At 35.9% G+C, this 21,814-nt stretch overlaps 1 protein-coding gene across 1 annotated transcript in view; it reads right to left on the reverse strand.

The window, feature by feature from the left end:
• Positions 1 to 668: 668 nt before the first annotated feature.
• Positions 669 to 21,814, reverse strand: part of MRC1 (mannose receptor C-type 1) — a gene marked incomplete at its 5' end in the record, with an annotated part of 73,450 nt that continues 52,304 nt past the window's right edge. Inside the window, 10 exon segments of the mRNA XM_083376833.1 lie at positions 669 to 1,649; positions 2,909 to 2,950; positions 4,090 to 4,257; positions 5,910 to 6,026; positions 13,859 to 14,008; positions 15,203 to 15,368; positions 16,720 to 16,949; positions 17,932 to 18,034; positions 19,549 to 19,703; positions 20,935 to 21,055. Of these exon segments, the coding sequence (XP_083232959.1) occupies positions 1,399 to 1,649; positions 2,909 to 2,950; positions 4,090 to 4,257; positions 5,910 to 6,026; positions 13,859 to 14,008; positions 15,203 to 15,368; positions 16,720 to 16,949; positions 17,932 to 18,034; positions 19,549 to 19,703; positions 20,935 to 21,055 (1,503 nt within the window). The 3' untranslated portion in view covers positions 669 to 1,398.

Here is a 21,814-nt window from a genome sequence, read left to right on the forward strand (position 1 = left end):
ACAAGGATATTTGAAATATTTGAAGTCATTCTAAAAACAGTGAAAATTACAATACATGAAATATGCCAAGTGTAGTAGTGACACCTAAAATGATTGTTTCCCCAAAGTACCACCTATATTCACAGGCTTAAACAAGGGAGATAAATGATACAAAGATAGGTGGAAGAATTGAAATATCTGGCCTGCAAAAAAGACAGTGGAGGGGAAACGGTGTTCCAATACTATACATGAAAGCATATCAAAGAGAAAACGTTACATAATTAACTTTACTGCAGTCACTGACCGACATACAGAGAAAATAGTCACTAACTATTTTGTACTGTCCCAAAACTAGAACCAGAAATAATGGGCATGGAAATAAAAACTTTGTAATAGTAAGGTGGAAAGTTAAGCATTCCACTTACCAAGGTTGTGGGTCCTCTATCTCTGAAGGTTTTTAAGAAGATATCTTAACCTCTTCAGAGTGGTTTAATTGGTTTTCCTGCATAAGGCAAAGGGTTAGATTAGATGATCCTTGGGAACCTTTCTAGATGATCCTTGGGATCCTTTCCAGCTCCACCATTTGACTATATGAATCTGATCTGAAATTAGTCCTGTAATACTAATATAATGGTAATAGTTTGGTATTCAATTTGCAGGCTTCTTCTTGATGAACAATTTGAGCACATGATGATATAACAGAAATATATGTTAGATACATTTGCATTTGCAAATTTGCTACTGATTTAAGAAGTACAGCACATTCAATAAAGCAATTAAATATTTCAGTAGATTCTTAGATCTGCCCTTCCAATGGGAATATATCAAAATTTATTGTTTACTTGTTTATTAATTTTATATCCTGCCCATCTTGCTATCCAGATATTAAATGATGTTATCCTGTGAATAATTTACACAGGGGCAAATTTAGTGATGCAAATAGAGGGAACAATGACAATACTTCTCCAGACAAAACACTTTTTTCATATCTCTTATTTATTATGCCCCTCGAGTTAATGTAAATTATTCCATTATTTTTGTTTCAGGAATTCAGCATTAGAATACACCTTACGGATTCAGTAATGTAGTTCTCTGGTTCTTTCCTCTTCTTTCTACTTTTTTTTTTAGTGCCAGAAATACCATCAAATCTAGCAGTTGCCATGTTTCCCTCCGACTGCAGTATGAATTTGAGAATGGATCTTAACTTAAACGTTGTAAGCTGCCTCTCGTTATACAAAAATTTAGCTATCGGTCATACTGTTTACTTTGAATGCATTATTTAGTGTCTGCAATGAAATTATTGTTCCTTTTGATATGTAGTAAGGATGCTGAAACAGATAGACTCGTTATAATTGACATTAGAATGTGTTTCAGAAGTCAGTGTTTATTTTATAAGAGACAGCTTAGATTGCTGTCAAATTAATTGGTTGCCTGTTCATTCTGCTCCATGTTCATGACCAGATCAATTCCATCACTAGTTGTTGGAGCAGCTCTACCAGTGAAATAAAAAGAATTTTCAAAATTCTCATCTATCAAGCCATGTTGATTCCTTCTCTTGTAGAAATAGAAACCTGTGAGAGCCGCTCCGGAAAGGATGAGGATCACCAGCACCACCACAATGACGGCTTTGTTATGGGTTTGTGAAGGAATGACATCTGTCTTTCTTGATTCTGTAAATTAATGCAGGGTAATCACAGCACAATATTCAGGGAAATTTGTCTTAGTATAATTGGACCTTGTCCTTCAAAGAGCACTGGTACTGTTCCTCTCCATTTATTTTTTCAATAACATTGTGAGATTATGAAATGACGATCCAGTGATCTTTGTGGTTATGTGGCATTGGAATCCATTTCTTTGGTTGTTTGTCTAATACTGTAGCAACACTAAAACATCACCATAAACCAGGGGTGTCAAACTGCCAGCCCATAGGCCAGATGCATCATGCGGAAACCATGCCCACCCCATTGCTGGCAATGGAAAAAAAGTCACGATACATCACAACACGTCACGTGACATTGTGAGTTTGACACCCCTGCCATAAAGCATCACTATATTGGGCCAACATGAAGCTGACCCCAGATCTATCTGACCCCCATGTTGGCCCAAAGTTTTCCCTTTAACTCGACACCCCTTTATCTGAAACTGGAAAAAGGCTGAAGCTGAATGGGGCTTATGATAGTTTGTGTTCTCATGGGTGGGAACTTCATCTAGTCCTTTTTCCCAGCTTCTATACTTAAGTGACATTTAATTCTTTCTTTCCTCCTCTCCCAAGAAGATAAATGTTTTGTTCCTGGACACTGAATTTATTCATTTCTCTTTCTTTCCCTCCAGTTATCTGCAATTTCTACACTGAATTCCATGGTGTTTTGTCCTCAAGGAGAACTTATATTATAAATAAAGGTTAGGAATATTCATTATGGATGGTATTGCAGGTTGTTCTCAGATTTGTTATTTCCCCACCCCCACCCCACCTAAAGAATTTAAATAAGAATTCAGAATTGCTGGAATTTTGCCTAAAATTTTTCTGGATGATGTTCTGTCTACAGAAAATAGCAATATGAACATTATTCTAACTGGTGCATTCCAGTTATATTAGATCAAAACTCATGTGAATTAGGAATGCTACATATTTTGTTTTAATACTTCTAAATACATCAGGTTAAAAGAAACTGAAAGATTCATTTCTTTGGCGCTGGAATCTTGAAAAAGCAACAAGAACAATCCCACATCTTAATATTTAAATTTTATCAGTTGAGAAACTGATTTGAAAATATAATAATGTACAATTAATTATTTTTAAAGATATGAGACAGAGAGGGAAGAGAGAGTGGTAGGTAGGTAGGTAGGTAGGTAGGTAGGTAGGTAGATGACAGAAACAAATATTTCTCATCTGAGTTTTAAAATTTATTTACTGTGCATAAATTCTTACCTTTGTTTTCTTTCGTCTTCTCAGTAGGTACTGTTTCAACAACTTTAAAAGAGAAATATTGTGAATTATGTTATGCTCAGAGTCCATTACATTTCAGTGTGATACGCAGAACAAATTCAGTTCCCTCATAAAGGGACTTTGGAATTATCATTGATCATTAAATGAGTATTGTACATATAAATAGCAACATAATAGCCAAAAAGATACATGCAGTTTCAAGTTGTACCAATATAAATATAGTTCAAAAGAAGTAAAAACCCCACTGCATTCTGCACTGGTCAGGCTCTTCTTTCAATACTGGGAGATACTGCTAATGCTCAGCTTTGAGAAAAAGAAATGAGAGCTGGAGAGAGATAGGAAAAGAGTTTTCAAGTATCTGAAACAGTTTTACAAAAAAGTCCAAGATCTGACCTTAATCACACCAAGGTGCTAGGCAAAAAACAGTGGCATTAAATTACAGGAAAGCATATTCTGGTTGAATATTAGAAAAGACATCCTATTAGCAAGAGCAGGGCTTTTTTCCTCATAGAACGCTCAGAACGGAGTTCTGGCACCTTTTTTTGGATGGAACCTTGTAGGGTAGGCAAGGTGGGTTGTATGACATGTGTGAGTTCCGGCACCTTTTTCTGTTACAAAAAAAGCACTGAGCAAGAGTGTTCAGTATATGGTCCTAATTACCAAGAGAGTTCCCCTTCATTTAATATACTCAAGCAAACTATAATTTGGATTCCTACCGCAATCAAAACATTGTGTAGGAATGGAAAGAATGTGACTTTTTTCCTGTAAGGTGAAAAATCATGGACTCTCCATAAATCTCCTTGCTTGAATCCTCTCAGGAGACTTATGATTCATCCCTTTACAAAATTTCAGAGGTGTTGATTTTTCTTTCTTTCTCTTCCTTTGGGTATCTATTATTGCCAGTGCAGGTCAGATTAAATGCAGGAAGACAATTTTGTGGTCAAACTAGGTGAATTAACTGGAAATTCTTTTCTAGACTGATTTCATTCATGTTCAAGATAAACATGAAGATCATCTTAAAGTTGCTGACATATACTTATATCCCATTTGCTCCCTTTCTCCCTCTCATTTTCAGTTATGTTGTGACAAAAAGGCTAAACTGAAGAAAACTAGAAAAATAAAAACATAAAAAATAAAATAAAAATATAAAATGTATTACTTACTTTTGGGTTTTTTGCAAATATATCCCAGATATGAATTACAATAAACATTATTCCAAATCCCATTTGAAGCAAACATTTCTACACAATGTTCATCATACTGGCTTGAAGGTTCTCCAGTGTTCCAGTTGACAAAGGCCACAACAGAATTGTCAATCCATAACCAATCACCTAATGTTGAGATAGAAAATACACCAAGATAATCAGCTCCAGCAAAGTCTTCCTTCCTTCCTTCCTTCCTTCCTTCCTTCCTTCCTTCCTTCCTTCCTTCCTTCCTTCCTTCCATACTTACTTACTTACTTACTTACTTACTTACTTACTTACTTACTTAGCCTATTTTATGATTAAATGCATGGTTCCATTTAAACACCTCTAGATTTAAACAAAAGTAAAGAACTTTAGTCATGTATGTTACCTGCAGTTATTAGAAATTTGTATTTATTTCAATTTAAAACAAATATGGTTTTAAATATAAAGCAGGAAAACTCTTTCCTGACCAGATATACACATATAGCAGTAGAATTTGGAAACATCCTTTTCCTTTACCAATTTAATAAAAGGAGGATGGTATGATATTTTTTTTGTTCATTCAGTTTTAAATAATTGGACAGAACAAAATCATGTGCCAATTTTTAACCATATAATTTAAATTTGCCATATTGTTGAATTCATAAATGTACAAAGCCATAAATCACAAGGTTGGATTTATACATTACTCTAAGCCAAAAATAAACATTTTTTAGTCAAGGTCCTCATTTGTATATTGCATAACATGCCAAAGATACATGCAAAAACATTAGTGGGCCAGGGTCAAAAAAACCCAAGATGAACTATGGGTGTCCACAGGGGCATCAATGGGCAGCAGACAATGAAATATCCATGGCAACATCACTATGCAAACTGCCTCTTTCATCCTTGTGGTGGACCTTCAGTTATGATGACATAATATGTGTTTTCTCATTTGTATGAAATTTCAGCTCATTACAAAACAAGTGACTATAACAGAAATAAATTTGATGTGATGTCATGTTTTATTTCTTTATTTAGAAAGTTTATATGGGCAGCTAACCCTGGGCAGCTTACAAAAAATAAAAACCCAATAAAGAAACAATAAAAATAATAACCCCCTCCCATCACTCCTCTATAAATGTTAATTTATATATGATTAAAGTTATGTTAATTACTTTGGGGGGAAACTCTCAGGGTACTCTAAAAGCTTTCAGGGAGCAGATAGAATTTGTTCCTCCAAGCCAAAGGTAAATGTCCTTATATTTTAACATAATGGGTAAATCTACTCATTTTGCATTTAGTAATTGATGCATTTTTTCCAGAGCAGGGCATGTGACAAAATGCCCTGTGATGTATTGAAACTGAGCTATAGTCTCAAATTCCCAACATAATCAATGAAACACTTAACCACACACACACACACACACACACACACAGAGAGAGAGAGAGAGAGAGAGAGAGAGAGAGAGAGATCTATTGATTAATGCTTTTTTAAATACTCAGGATTGAATAATCTAGCACAGATTCATCTGCCAGTTAGCTAAATAAATTAATAATATATTTTACCTTGAGAAGCATTAGATTGTGACTGAAAAATCTCAAATGTGCTATTTATTTTTTCCTAAATTTAAAGTTTGAGTTATAATTAAAAATGACGTCTACATTTTTCTCTGTTTTTCTCTTTTTTATATACAAGGAAAATTGTAAGGAGCAATCAAACCTTCTTTGGTACTTGCCAGAAGATTCAATTGTGATCATAATAAAATATTCATAATATAAACAACACTGAGCTTAGAACTTAAATTAAAATATACCATTTAGATTTTTGAACATTCCTATCCAAAATGATTGGGATTTGCTTTCAAGATTTTCTGTAAATTCTGTTAGAAAGTTTGCTTCAGCTGTATCCATTACTGAAACCAGAGAGGCGTCTGTAAGAAAATCAGCAAAAATCAGAAAAAATATTATTTGACTAATTTTTTGACCCATAGCAAGTTAAGTAGCTAATTAAAAGAACATCAAAAAAATATTAAAACATGTTTTTTCTTTGATTCCTCCTTTTTGATATATGGATACCCTGATCAAGCTAACCACTTAAATTTTAAAATAAAGAACACACATCTATACCCATCATATTATTCTCTTTCAAACATTGTGCAAAATGCAGAAAAAGAGTAAACAGTGGTAAACAAATGAAATTAAAGCAGGAAATAAAGGGAAAAATAAAATATAGTTTATAGCAACACTTAGTGCTATATTGTATATCTTCATATCTTTCTAATTCTACAAACTATCCTTGCTTCCTCTGGTTCTGGACACCAATTTATAAATTGCCTCTTCTTTAAAAAATTTCTCTTTCTAAGGAAATCATCACCTTTATCCATTGACAAATTTTTTGGGCTTCCCCTTCATCTTCACTCATTCATTTTTACCTCATGTAAAAAGTATTAGTTTTGTGATTAGAGCCTTACTCATTCCCTATCAACCCTGCTCAGTGTTCTTCTTTCGTATTTCTATTGTATTGGTCATTTACTTTTGTATTCGATCTCCATTCCTTCAGTACCCCATTCCAACTCCATGCAATTTACTCTTTTTCTCCTCACATGCCCAAATCTTACTTCCATATAACAAACTGGTCAAAGGCATATGCTTAGAGAAAGCCATTTCACAACTTTTGACAAACCTCCATTTCTTTAATATTAATCATTTGTTCTACGTTATTCACGTAAGAATCAGTAATATAACAAAGATCCTGAAAACAATATCAAGAGACTATCAGCAGCTTGGCATGAAAACCAAAGAGTTAGGAGCAGAGGTGGTATTTTCATCTGTACTTCCAATGGAAGGTCAACATCCAGTGAGGAAATGGAGGATTCTAGAAATAAACCACTGGTTTAAAGGATGGTGCTATCGAGAGATCTTCAGATTCCTAGACTAGGATCAACATTACATATATGAGAGCTTCTAGAAGAAGACAGGCTGTATGTCACAAGAACTGGGAAGAATGGGTGTGGAAAATAATCAACTCAGCAAATCTGAAGAACTTTAAACTAAAACTGGAAGGGCGGGGGATCCAATCTTTAGGTCTAATCACAAGCATAAATCCCAACACAACTAATAAAACAGTGAACTAGGGAGTGGTGCAAAGAAAGGGGAACTCAGAAACAAAATAGGAGAACTAGGAAACAAATGCAGGGTCGGCCAGAAAGGACCCAGATAAGTATACACGAATGCTCAAAGTATGAGGAACAAATAGGTCATACTTAAAATCCTAGTACATGAGGGATTGGTGGGATTGGTGGGATTGGTGGGATTGGGCTGGGTGGGATGAAACTCATGACTGGAATATACTGCTGGAAAGATATAAATTGTTCAAAAGAAATAAATCTAACATAAGAGAAGATGGAGTTGTGTTGTATGCAAGAAATCACTACACCACTACAGAAATGCATAAAACCAAAGGTGAAAGCAATCCTGAATACATATAGGTTAGTACAAAATGAAAAGGGAATGACATTGCATAGGTGTATATCACAGATCATACAACCAAGTGGAATAAATATAGGAATTCTTTGCTAGTCACTTAGCTAAGGTATGTAGGAAACACACCATAGTAGTAATCAGGGACTTTAGCTAAACTGAGAGCTGACTTCAAAAAACTAAGAGAAAGTTTAGGAAGTATTCCATGGATGGAAATCCTAAAGGAGAAAACAAGTCAAGATGCTTGGGAAATTCTAAAAAATGAGATTATAAAAGTCCAATATAAAACAATATTACAAAGAAAGAAAGAAAAACAAGAGACCCAGGATGAAACCAGCATAGTTACACAAAGAACTCTCTGACAAACTGAGAAAAAAAAGGACAAGTATAAAAAAATGGAAAGAGGGACATAGAACTAAAACAGAATACAAGCAAATAGGTCAAATCTGCAAAGATAAGGTCAGGAAAGCTAAGGTTAAGATTTACAACAAATGTCAAGAATAATTATAAAAAAAATTCAAATGTAAGAAACAAAGAAAAGGTCAAGGAATTGATCAGTCAGCTAATGGGAGAAGACAGGTTGGCCATGGTTAGCAGGAAGAAAGCAGAACTGTTTCATTCATTCTTTGTATTTGTCTTCCTGCAAAAAGAAAAAAATAATCCAACCTATCAAAAGGGGTACCGTAAAATATAGATTAGTAATACAAATTGAAATAGACAAGAAAATGATAAAACAACACCTATCCAGTTTAGAAAAGTTCAAATCATCAAGATCAGATAGAATACATCCCACAGTTCTGTACTAGCTGTTAAACATGATCTCAAAATCATCAAATATTTTGTTAAAAAAAGCTCCTTGAGTATGGGAGAACTACCAGAGGATTAGAAAAGAGCTGATGTGGTTTCAGCATACAAAAAGGGGAGGGAGTGGATGTAGGAAACTACAGACCTATCAGCCTGATATCAATACCTGGGGAAATCCTTGAAAAGATAATCAAGCAGTACATTTGTGAGTACCACTGGGCTCTATCCAACAAAATGCAATTCAGTGAGAAAAGTTCCTACACATAGGCAAGAAAAACCAAATGCGCAGATATAGAATAGGTGGCACATGGCTCAACTGTAGTAACTGTGAAAGGGATCTTGTGTCTTTGTAGACTACCACTTAAGTATGAGCCAGCAGTATGCTGCAGGTAACAAAGAAGCCAAAGTAGTCCTAGGCTGCACCAATAAAGGGGCAGTTTCAAGATCAAATGAAAAGATAGTACTATTTTATACTGATCAAATTCTGCTCACCACAATACAAAAAAAAATATGTTGAGGACTCCCAGTTTGACGTCACAGCATGACAGGTGCAGGAAGATGGCACTCCATCCTCTGCATTTGATTTTTCCCCACTGGAGACCCTAAAAAGGGTTGAAAGTCACCCCAAAGAGGCAATGGAGAAGGAAGGGACTCTCATTGATCATGGGAGGGCAACGGTCTTTCCGTTTGATCTGAGGAAGCCCTCCAAACTAGTGGGGAACAGACTGGCTACATTCTTGTGGCCAATTAGAAGCTGCTGACATCTGAAGAAAATAAACGTTAACCAGCAACTTTTGAGTAACATGGATAAAACTGGATGAGATCTTATCTTCTCTTTAAGATTTTAAAACTTTTTCCTGGGGGAAAACCGCCCAAAGCAAAGAATCCTCCCCAATGAGAAAGGGAAGGGGAATTTCCACCCCATTCCCTTAGGAAAAGAAAAGTGGCAAATTAATTGCTTGGGGGAAAATAGAGAAAATTACAAGAATAATTTGGAAGCAACACACATATATAACTTTGAAATTTTTAGACTAAAAGTGCTTTTGAGATTTTTTTTAAAGAGACTTAAAAAGCTTGTAATATATGTTTGTATGCAAACAGCTGGAAGATGGTGTCAATGACATCTAGTGGCAAAGTACAGCACTACAATTTATTATGCCTAAAGGAAACTTGGCTGGAAGCCCAGACTCAGGTAAGACTCTTGTTGTTTTCAGAAACTTTCACTTTTGAAGACTGCAACTGGGAAAAGTGGGGGGAGAACCCTCTTGGGCTACTTATCTGTGTGGCAGAGAAAATAAACTATTTTGAAACTGGCCTGCCTGGACTATGAATATAAATACTAACTGACTTTAGAGCATGTCATGGAGCTATTTCCCTATAGAAGAAACATGCATTATTGATTGAGATGATGGAATACTTTGCACTATAAACCTTTGATTGATGAACAATTTTTATTTGCTCTTCCCTCTCTGCTTTTTGTCCAAAGGATGTGTTTTTCATTGGACAGAAAAATTTGAAAAATTTGAACTTTACTTATATTTGCTGAGGGGAAATTTAAAGAGAGACTGATAGGCTGGCTGGATAATTAGGAGTACAAATGACAATTGACTGAAACTTTTTAAATCCCTAAATAGATTGGACTATAAAGACTACATACAAAAACAAAATGGATGTTCCATAAAAAGTAAAGGTAAAGGTTCCCCCGCACATGTGTGCTAGTCGTTTCCGACTATAGGGGCCGGTGCTTATCTCCGTTTCAAAGCCAAAGAGCCAGCGCTTGTCCGAGGATGTTCCATACTTAGCTTCAAATGGTAAAAAACCATCCCTAACACCTGTCCCCAAAGTCCCGAGCTTGACATACCAACAAGAAAATGTTGATGAAGTTCAGAAAGAAATTCTATGTTAAAATCATTACAAGAGACAATTGACTTAGCTCATGATGAGACTAAAAATAACAAAGATAAAAGAGCAATTATTTAATCTAAATCTACAAACTCAGAAAATGATTACAAAGAAGGAACTGCAACCCAGAAAATGGAAAATCAAAGAAAGCAGATCAAAAGATGGAGGACCTAAAGAAGGGAAATAACAGACAGAGTTAGAGAAACGAAGAGTTAGAAGACGTAGCGATAATATTGGAAATGGAAAAGATATCTTATCTGTCAAGATCTCAGAACACACTTGAGGATAAGTAAGAATTACTGACTGAATGGAAGATAGAGCTGTTAGGAGAATTGTGGGAAACTGGAGAAGAAGGGAGGCTGTTTAATGAATATCAGTGGGCTGAGCGTCCTTCCAAAAATACTTTAATCAAATTGTCTTTCTTATTCCAAACAATATACACAAATATAGAGCAAGAATTACTTGATGATTCAAATGCATTGACTTGGAAAGTTAGACGGCAAAGCAAAAAAGGTAGAGTAAGACTGAAGAAAGAAAATAGAGGTTTTGACCCATTAGATGGGATATTATACTATTAATCAGATGTTTGAACATGGCTGAGAATAGATAATTGTTAGAAATAGAAGTATTTTTATAACTAGAATATTATATTTTAGTATGAGAAGGGAAATGTGAAAATTCTAAAAGGGTTTGAATAAGGGAAGCTTTTGGCTATCCAAATATAACATTATGGGAAATTATAAGTGACAGAGACATTTTGAACACTGATGGGAAATTAAAATTAAAAAAGCTGGAAAAACAGGATATTAATTGAACAAATGGATATTAAGTGCAAATGCAATTAAGATATATTTGGTTAGAAAATATATTTTAAACTGCCATTATTGATATTAGGAAAATGTAACCAAGATGTTGACATTCAATAATAAGAATTATATTTGCCAAATGTGGGAAAATGTGTACTACTGGAAGAAGAAAGGAAGCATTGGATGGTGTAATACTGGGCCTAGATTGAAGAAGTTAATATGTACCACTGAATTACTAATGGACCCAGGACAACACATTGTTTATTAAGTACTTATGATTGTAAAACTAGAAAATTTATATAATATTTATATAAAAAAGTTGAGACCCTAGAAAGAATGTAGAAACGAACATCAAAGATGATAAGGGGTCTGGAGGCTAAACCATACAATGAACAATTCAGGGAGCTAGGTACCATGTTTCCCTGAAAGTAAACCCACCCCCGAAAATAAGTCCCCAGTATAAGCCTTCTCTCCGAAAGTAAGCCCTACTTTTTATATATAAATATTTTATTAATTTTCTATTTTTACAATCAAGTGCATAATTAAATAACGTGATGACTGAGTCCATTAGTAAATCCATGGTACATGTAAGCTTCTTCAAACTTAATCCAGTATTACACCCTCCAATACATCCTCTCTTCTTCTGGTAATAGACATTTTTCCACACTAAGCAAATACAATTCTTATTGTTGTAAATAAATATACAATTGCCTATCAACGTTTGTTATATTTTTCTAAAGGTGACAATAATATCAGTTTACAATATCTTTTATCCAAAGCATATCTTAATTGTGTTTGCATTCAATATCCATTTATTCAGTCTATATCCTATTTTCACTTTTTTCAATTCTAATTCCCTTCTAGTAATTTTTACACACTAAGCAAATACAGTTCTTATTATTGTAGACAAATATAAAATTGCCTGTCAACATTTATTGTATTTTTCTAAAAGTATCAATTTAAAATATATTTTCTAATTGAAATATATCTTAATTGCATTTACATTCAATATCCATTTACTCAGTCTATATCCTATTTTCGCTTTTTACCATTTTAATTCCCCATCTCCTACAGAGCCACCAAAGTGGCAGGTGGAGCGCTGGAGGCTCAGGGAGGGAGGGTAGGCAGGCCATTGGTGAGCGCAATGTGGCTCGCCCGAAAGCGGCCTTGGAACAAGTGGGGCAGGTAAGGAAAGAAATCCTCACTCCCCCCCCCAGGAATTGCCTTTCTTTGCTTACCTTACTCCCAGCCCCATGTCATTTCTCCTTCACGATCTGCTGCCACCACGTACAGGGAAACAAAGGAAGGGGTTTTTTTGGGGGGGGGAAAGGTCAACCAAGCAATTCAAAATTGGGAAAGGAGTCCGGCAAGGCTGTATACTGTCACGCTGCCTATTTAACTTATATGCAGAGCACATCATGAGAAAGGCAGGGCTAGATGAATCAAAAGTTGGAGTTAAGATTGCTGGCAGAAATATCAACAACCTAAGATATGCAGATGGAGAAGACTCCTGCGAGTCCCTTGGACTGCAAGGCGATCAAACCGGTCAGTCCTAGAGGAGATCAACCCTGACTGCTCTTTAGAAGGCCAGATTCTGAAGCTGAAACTCAAATACTTTGGCCAACTAATGAGAAGGAAGGACTCACTGGAGAAGAGCCTAATGCTGGGAAAGATTGATGGCAATAGAAGAAGGGGACGACAGAGAATGAGGTGGCTGGATGGAGTCACTGAAGCAGTAGGCGTGAGCTTAAATGGACTCCAGAAGATGGTAGAGGACAGGAAGGCCTGGAGGAATGTTGTCCATAGGGTTGCGATGGGCCGGACACGACTTTGCAGCTAACAATAACAACAACAATGCAGCTGAAAGGCAGATTAGTAAAAAAAAATCCTTGGGGGAGGCAAGAGCATCTGGGTGGGGACAGGCATGGCAACCTTACCCTGTGCAACTTTGACAGGTGTCTGGCAGGCAGAGGGAAGTAATTCCACCACCCCCCATAGCAACCTTACCCAGCATGGCTTTGGCAGGTGTCTGGCAGGTGGACGGAAGCAACTCCACCCTTCCCCATGGCAACCTTACCCTGTGTGGCTTTGGCATGTGCTGGCAAGCAGAGGAAAGCAACTGGTCTGCCATCACACTCTCGCCACCGTGTTTCTTCTCCACCCCATGCACAGGACCCGCCTCCCACACACACACTCGCGGTCTACTGGTGCCAGTACCAGCAAAAAATAATCCCTCCCCCCCAAAAAACCCTAGTGCTTACTTCAGAGACCAAAAGAAAGTAAGACAGGGTCTTGCTATCAGGGAAACATGATTTGTTTATCTAACAAAAAGAAAGATTAGGGATGATATGATAGCAGTACTTTAGTCTGTCCTTTAAGTAAACTTAACATGATCGACCTATTCTCCAAAGCACTTGAGGGCAGGACAAGAAGTAATTGGTGGAAGAGCATTAAATAGAGATCCAATCCAGAACTAAGGAGAAATTTTCTGACAGTGAAAACAATCAGTTGAATGTTTGTGGATGCTCCAACACTGGAAGGTTTCAAGTAGAGACTGGACAGCAATTTGTCCAGAATTCTGTAAGATCTCCTTCTCAAGTAGAGGGTTGGAGTATAAGGCCTCTAAGGTCCCTTCCAATCCTATTCTATATTCTAAGGAATCCACATCCTTTCTATTAAAATATTTACAAATCTTAGTATTTTAATATTAGTTTCTTCTACTTGTTTTAAAATAAAATCAGATATTATAATTAGTGAATGGAAACACTTACCTAGTTGCAAACAAGCTAATGATGCCTTTGGCCAACTCATCTTTGATGAGGCTTCAAAGTGATAGCAATGACCACGGAATGGAATCCAAGATTTCTCCACTGTAAGTGGGCAGTTTCCTGGTTCTTGGGGTGGAACAGTAGGTGACAACACTGTTTTTAAAAAACAATATAATTTTTAATTCTAATTAATTTATTTTGGTTAAAAGATTATTATGAGGAACATTATCAAAACTACAATGTTTTCTAGTAAGCACCTTTGTCCTTTTTAATATTTTTTATGTTACTGTTAACTATTTTTTAGTTTTACACACCAACACAGGGAAATATAGATAGAGCTTAAATTAGGTTGTTATGGTCACTACCTTCACATTTCTATAAATGTACACTCCCTAATATATGCACTGGTGGGTGTATAGTTATTCCTAATATGCTCTTTTTTGACACACAGTCATTGAGTTCAAATATAGATCACAAAACTGAAAGAATGCAGCATGTGAAAAATAATTGTGTTCCAATATGTAGTCTTTTGAGATCTAACTATTTAAAGGGCAGACTAAATTTGCCAGTCTCTTTCCTCCTTAAACACTGTTATAGTTCACAATCTGACTTAACTAGTATATAAAGGCAGAGGTCCTTCCATCCAGGTGCGATTTAAGGGGCAGGTCTCCTCCTAAACATCATCCAAGCTGTATGGTTGCATTTATTTATTGTACATATTAGAATTTTATCTTCCTTTTATTACCTTACAGGTAGCCCAAAATGACAAACATATCTAATGCTACTTACTCCCCCTATTTTCTCCACAACTACAACTCTGTAAGGTGAACTGGGCTGAGAGAGAGAGAGAAAGAGTGACTGCTGCAAAGTTACACAGTTGGCTTTTGTGCCTAAATCAGGATTAGAACTCTCAGTCTCCTGGTTTCCAGACCACTACATAAAACAGTCTCTCCAGTCTGTGATTTCTTTAAATTTTTGGAAGCTAAATCATGAATACCCCTACATTAAGAAGAGTAAAATTTGGAATTCCCTACATTGCTGAATTACAATGCTTAGCAAGCATTAATGTTATTTGTGATGGTTAAATCTGCTTGGCATGTAGTTCAGTAATGTTTTCCTATGTCCACTCTACAATATACCCAAAGACTTTTTAAATGGGACCTGTGCAAAATTTCACCGCTTAAATGAAGTTGTATTCCCTGCAAAAAGTAACCTGGATGTCTATGGCACTGTTTCTAAATTATTTGTGGCACTCCAACATCCCTACAAGATGCCAAGGCTGGAGAAAACTGCTTTAGTCTGAATATGAAACCATTAAGAAATTTTTTTACCTATCCTCTAACTTACTCTTGGGATATTTGCAAAGAGGAAAATACTTTATACTGCATGAGTCTGTCTTCCAGGTCCCATCCAAGTCCATATAAACACAGCCTAATTTTTGTTTGGGTTCATTTGCTGCCCATCTAGTATACTTCATCCGGAACTTATCAATCCATATGTACTGTCCACCAGTCTAAAAAACAAACAAACAAAAAAACCACATTGAATGAGAGACATGTTTCTTATGAGGTATCACTAATCTGAACATATTGGGCTTTTGATGTCTGTCGTTCTGCCCAGAGTAAAAAAATGACAATAAAGATTATCTGATCTGATCTGATCTAGGAATGTTACATTATTGCTTCACTGGAAAGAAATCCTATCAGAATTTAGTCTTTATTTGTAGTAACAACAGCAATCCAATTTGAAATACAAATATTAGAGTAAATGCAATGTAGGTTGTTTTTATGGATGGTTTCACAACAACACTAAGCCTTCATGTTTGCTGCCATAAACCAAGAGAAGTCTTTGGTTCCGAATTCCAATTCCCAATAATTTGCCAAATGCTCATGGACTTACATAATAAATTTAGCTTTAAGTAAACTCTGACTTGGTTAAAAGTTTTGAGAGATAGAAAAAAACAAGAACTGCTTCAGAATAACATTTGCTCACTATTATTTCATCTATTCTGAGAATCCTCATGCTATATACTCGTATTATTTGAACCTGGCCACTAAGAGCGTGTTTAAAAATAAATAATTAAAAATACTGGCATAATACCAATATGTTTCTGGGTGCAATTAAAGGTGCTGGTAATTACCTATAAAGCCCTACATAGCTTGGGACCAGGGAATCTGAGGGATCGCCTATTTCCTGTCCAAGAGTTTCTACCTATCCAGTTAGATCAAATAGGATGGACATGCTGCAGATCCCACCAGCCAAAGAATGTCAGCTGATGGGGACTGGAAGATGAGCTTTTTCTGCAGAGCAAATCCTTGCTCTGTGGAACATCTTCCATCCAGAGATTAGAATGGCCCTAACTCTGTTAGCCTTCTGCAAAGCTTTAAAGACCAGGCTATGCTCCTGAGCCTACATTCGCCAAGAGCCCCGCCTCCTGGATATATTATAAACAGGCCATATGTTTTGGTTTGAATGAACCTGAATTAAACACTTTAATGGCTTTTGCTGTTTTTGTTGTTTTAAAATATTTTTTTACAATTGTAATTGTAATATATGTTTTGGAATTGTGAGCCACTCAGAGTCATTTTCTGAGATGGGTGGCTATAGAAATCAAATCAAATGAATCAACAAATGAATAAATAGATATCAGCATGTGTGAATTCAAACTCTGGTCTTGGGAGGGCAAAGTCATATTAGACTGACTGAAATAGTCATTTCATTCATCTACAGTAGTTTTCTCATTTTCATTTCCACTGAATGGAACAACTGCCCTCAAAATTAATAGCATATTCTTGTATGCTCCAAAATAAATAAACAAATAGAAATTTGATGGAACTTTGTGGACTGATACAAGTTGCATTTACCAGATTACTGTTGAGGCCAAGCCACACAATCCTTTTTTGTTTTAGTATTTTTAGCCAGAGATATGAGAGGCCAAAGGGATCTAAAATGCTAGCAAGACTTGAGTCTCTCCTGTCACAACTTTTCCTTGCATCTTCCCATGTCATTTTGGCTTCAATGATGAAGTAGCTGCTATTTCTATAATGGAAACGCTGCTCTGGGGTGGTGGATGGAAGAAAAGAGTATTTGGGGTCTACAAAAGAAAAAGAATATTGTAAGGCTCTTGTCAAAAATATGAAGACATAAAATGCAAAAATGAGAAAACCCCTTTTTAGACATACAGTGGAAATGATATCTGAGGCAAATTGACGTTTGTTTTGGGAAAGGTCTGCATAAAATGCGAAATGTGTTTTTATTTCAAGGTCAAAACCAATAGCCCCACTTGAAACACTTTCAGGTATTTTGATCATAGAAAATCCCTGGTTTTTTAAAAAAAATTCATGACCAGGTAATAAAGATGATACCCCCATACTTTTTGGCTGGACTAATGCATGGGATTGTCCTTGAAGATCACTCAGAAGTCAGTTAATTCCAACTGCAGCAGCTTAAGTGATGGGCTTAACTTAGTTACCACTGATATTTTTACTTTAAGAGCTGCACTAGTTACTAAGAGCAATTCAAGATGGTAATTGTCACTCTTAAAGCACTGCATGTACCAGGACTTAAGTATCTTTGTGATCATCTGCTCTGAGAAAAAGTTTGCCTATCTGGTGAGATGTGGTAGACCAAATTTGCTTTAGGTCTCATCACTAAGGACAACATGGGAGAACATTCTCCCTGCTCACATCTCTTCTCTGGAACAGCTTACAGTACAGTCAGGTTGAAGGCTGCTCCATCCTTGCTAGTAATTCACAAAATAAATGAAGTACTGGCAGTTAGTGACTGATGAAATTTTATATTAATGTATCATGCATTTTGACTTTATTATTGCATTAATCAAATGTTATGCTTCTCAGTCATTTTTCATCTGGAGAGGCATGTAAGTCTTAGCAAATAAATAAAACACCTAATTATTATTCTGCACGATGGTTATGCTCTGAGATTAAAGACCATCATAGTCTGGTGGTTGTATTGAAACATTGTGGGGGGAAAGTCAGAGAAATTTAAAACAAAATGTGCTTTTCTTTTCAGAAATTAAACAGAGGCAAGGAGACAAAAATAGACAAAATACTCACTAGTGTTAGCTTGGCATATGTACCCTTTGTTATAGTAGCAATAACTATTTCTCCATAAGCCTGCACTTTTGTAAGGCAACGATTTCATTATAATACAATCTTCCTGTATGAAATGGAAAACAATAAATGTTGAAAGTGGTATGGATAAACTCCTTAGTTTCTCAGTCATACCAATTTAGCAGCCATGGGAAAGCAGAGAAAGTTGGTAGAGAAGGTTACATGGAGTCTTCAATTTACAACCACTTGTTTATTGACCATTTTAAGTTACATCAGTCCTGACAAAACTGACTTATGACCAGTCCTCACAACCACTGCAGCATTTCTCCATAATCATGTGATCCAGATTGGGACACATGGTAATCAACATATATTTACACTGTTACAGTATCCTTGGGTCATGTGATCACCATCTGCAATCTTTCCAACAGGCTTCTGCCAAGCAAAGTCAATGGGGAAAGGCGGATTCACTTAGTGATGACAGGATTCATTAACAACTGCAGTGATTTGCTCAATAACCATAATAAAAAAAACTGGGCAAGATTCACTTAACAATCACCTTATTTAGCAATGGAATTTCTGGTTACAATTGTGGCTGTAAATCAGGGACCTCCTGTACAGAAGGAGTCACCATGGTTTCTGGCAGTATGGAAAAGCAAGAATGTTGCATGCGCAGATGTCAACAGTGTGCTGCAAATGGTAAATCCCACCCACCCACTCTCCCAATCATAACTTAGGCATAGCTCCACAGGATGTTCCTGGAAACATAGTTGGATGTATTTGTCAAGAGACGACAAATCTGGGATAGAATAAGGAAATATCATTTGTAATAGCTGCTCTTACACTGTATGCTACCTTATTACGAGATCTGCTATACGCCAAGGCAATTCACAAAAGTAGCCTATTTGTTTTCCTTGCAGAGAGCATTGGTCAAGATCAGTTTTTCCCTGGGTAACAATCAGAATAGTCACCTGCCCAGTTGCTATCCTTAATTCTTTTGTCCAGTCTGCAGGATACCCTGCACTTGTCCCTCCTAGCTGATTGTTAGATCAGCAAACTAGCTAGTGGATTCTGGGAATTGAAACTGACACTTCTTACAGTTGCCAAGATTGAGAAAAACTGGCTTACTGTGTAGATCCTATTCTCAAAGTAAGTACCTTGAGATTTAATTTTCAATATTGCCTCTGCTGATTTATTCTGCTGATAAAGATGTGCAATCAAGCTGAATGGTGCTTCAGACGGCATGGGATGCTAACATAACCCCTGTCTGCAACTCCTTAAAGCAGCCATATTTTTTCCTGTGATTGCCTAGCTGCCCTCTGCAACTGCAACATAATTCTGAGAAAAAACACACATTTAGTTTTAGAAACTGTAAAGGAGTATTTTTTCTGTACTCCTATGTGTATGTAAGAGAACATCTGCCTTCAAATCTAAATCAAAACAAAACAAACCAATAACCACTAGTAGTTCATTAAATTATTTTGCCTACTCATGTTGCTTTTTTTCTTCTAATCGTGTGACACTAATTTCAGACTCATATAACAGAGGTTGAGTGGGAAGAAGATAAGGCAAGGAAATTGGGAGAAGTTTTCAGATTCCATCATGTAGTCAAATACCTACACTGCTTTGTCCAAAACTCAGTGGGAAACCTTTGTCCCAGTTGGTGTAACGGACTCCTGTTCCATCTGTCCAGAGGTACATTTGATCCTCATTGATGTCATTTAGTCCTATCCATATGTCACTTTGGAATTTATTTAAATGGAAGGTGAGAAAGGCTAAAAAGAAAAAGTAGTGGGAGAAGAATGATCAGAGAAAGTAGATATTCCTAATATTTGGTACAGCATGAAACCAAAGCAAATATTTCACTAAATAAAGAATTCTGAAATGAATTAAAACATATTGAAAAGTAGACTTAAATGAATGCATAATGAGTATTTGAAACAAAGTCACTGAAGTTTGAAATTTGATTTGGAAAATGTACCAAGCTTTGTGGGAAATGAATAAGCACACCATGAATGTTATAATTCCACTGAGATACTTACTGCTTTTACATTCAGTAGTTTGCCATTAGTAACAAAAGTGAGCTCAAGCTTTTATAATGTATATGAACAACACATTTATTTATGTACTGATTAAAATATTTTAATCTCACTTTGATCCTAGAGCAATACAACTGAATCATAAAACATATGTGTGGGTGTGTTATCAATGTGTATGGCACCTTGATCACAAAAGCAGCTCTAAATGATTTATACATTATATGACTGCAAAAATCTGTAAATATTATGGCTGTGTAAATACTTGGAAATTTATGTGTTTGAGTGTTCGAGAGCATATAAAAGATTTTTTTTTCAAATTGTTAAAGCAGCCATGTCTATTTTGGCTGTCTTAGCATGAATAGCCAACAGGGAAAATGCAAAGCAAAGCAAACATTTTGCACATCTCTAATAAATATATACAGCAGGTACCTTCCTTTCTTCCTTTGCTTTTAGTATGAAAGGGAACATCTGAAACTTTTTTCTGTAATTTCTATGAAATCACAATTTTCCATTTTATCTTAAAGATGCAAAATGACTTTTACAACTATATTTGCTTGGGGGCAAACACAGGTTTACCATTATCTGTATGTAATAGTAAGAAAATTAAGGAGGAGGAAGAAATAGTTGTACTAGCAGCAGTAAGAAAGGAGAAAATATGAATTAAAGTGTTATAACTTTTCATTTAAAATTCTGGGTACAAACTAGTATTGTAAGACTCCATAAAAGTGGTCAGGTGGTTTTTTTAATTTTTGTATTTTTGTAGTTTTAAGATATGCCCTGTTCACCTCCCTGAGTCCTTCGGGAGAAGGGCGGTATAAAAATTTAATAAAATAAAATAAATAAATAAATAAATAAATAAATAAATAAATAAATAAATAAATAAATAAATAAAACATAATCACCCCAAAGTTGATGTAAAATTTCACAAATAAGTAAACTTTTATTAATTGATATGGTGCTTATATACCTTGTACCCTTTCATTGAGTATTGTAACCAGGTTTCCTCCAGTTTCATAATCCTGACAAGCTTTCCGTGCATTTTTCCAATTTTTTCGGTCATCTTGATTAAATCCAAAGAATTTATAGCACTTTTTTACAAAAAAAAATCCAAATGCAAGGATAGAGAGAAATAAAAATAAATGTTTATTTCATTATTAATTATTTTAGAAATGTATATAGTCACAGACAATAAAAGCAATAAATAATATACAATTTAAAAACCAAACAGCCAGGAAAAAAGCATCAGTTAGAAGTCAAATACACTACCCTCTTCGTCATTCTTTTTTTGATCCCAGCCTGGGGGAAAAGCCAGATTATCTAGACCACAGGTCTGCAACCCGCGACTCCGGAGCCGCATGCGGCTCTTTCAGCCATCTCCTGCGGCTCCCAGTCCTCTGCCATGTGCAGTCAAAAAAAAAACTGGGACTAAAAAAGTTCAACCAATCAATTCAAATATGCAGGGTAGGTGCGTATCTCGCCTTGGCTCCACTCTTCAGTCAAACCCTGTTCTGTGTATGCTTGCATGTATGCACATGCACACATATTTTTTGCGGCTCCCAGTTTTTCATTTTGTGAGGGAACCGGTTCCGAGTGGCTCTTTCACTGTTTCAGGTTGCTGACCCCTGATCTAGACAGAGACCACATAGATGTCAGCTAGGAGAGTCTCCCAGAGTACCATGTTTGCAACAGAAAACAATCTCACAAGTGCTTTTCTAAGTACGCTCACTAGATTTAGTGGTAGTAGCATCCAGTTCTTGATTGATTAGATTTTTTCCCTACCTTAGTTTATAAGTAATTCAAACTGAAGAACATTCATAGGATTCCTTTCTCCTCTTATTTTCCCCACA

This window comes from Vipera ursinii (genome assembly GCF_947247035.1).
Source record: "Vipera ursinii genome assembly, chromosome: Z".
Lineage (NCBI taxonomy): Eukaryota > Metazoa > Chordata > Lepidosauria > Squamata > Viperidae > Vipera > Vipera ursinii.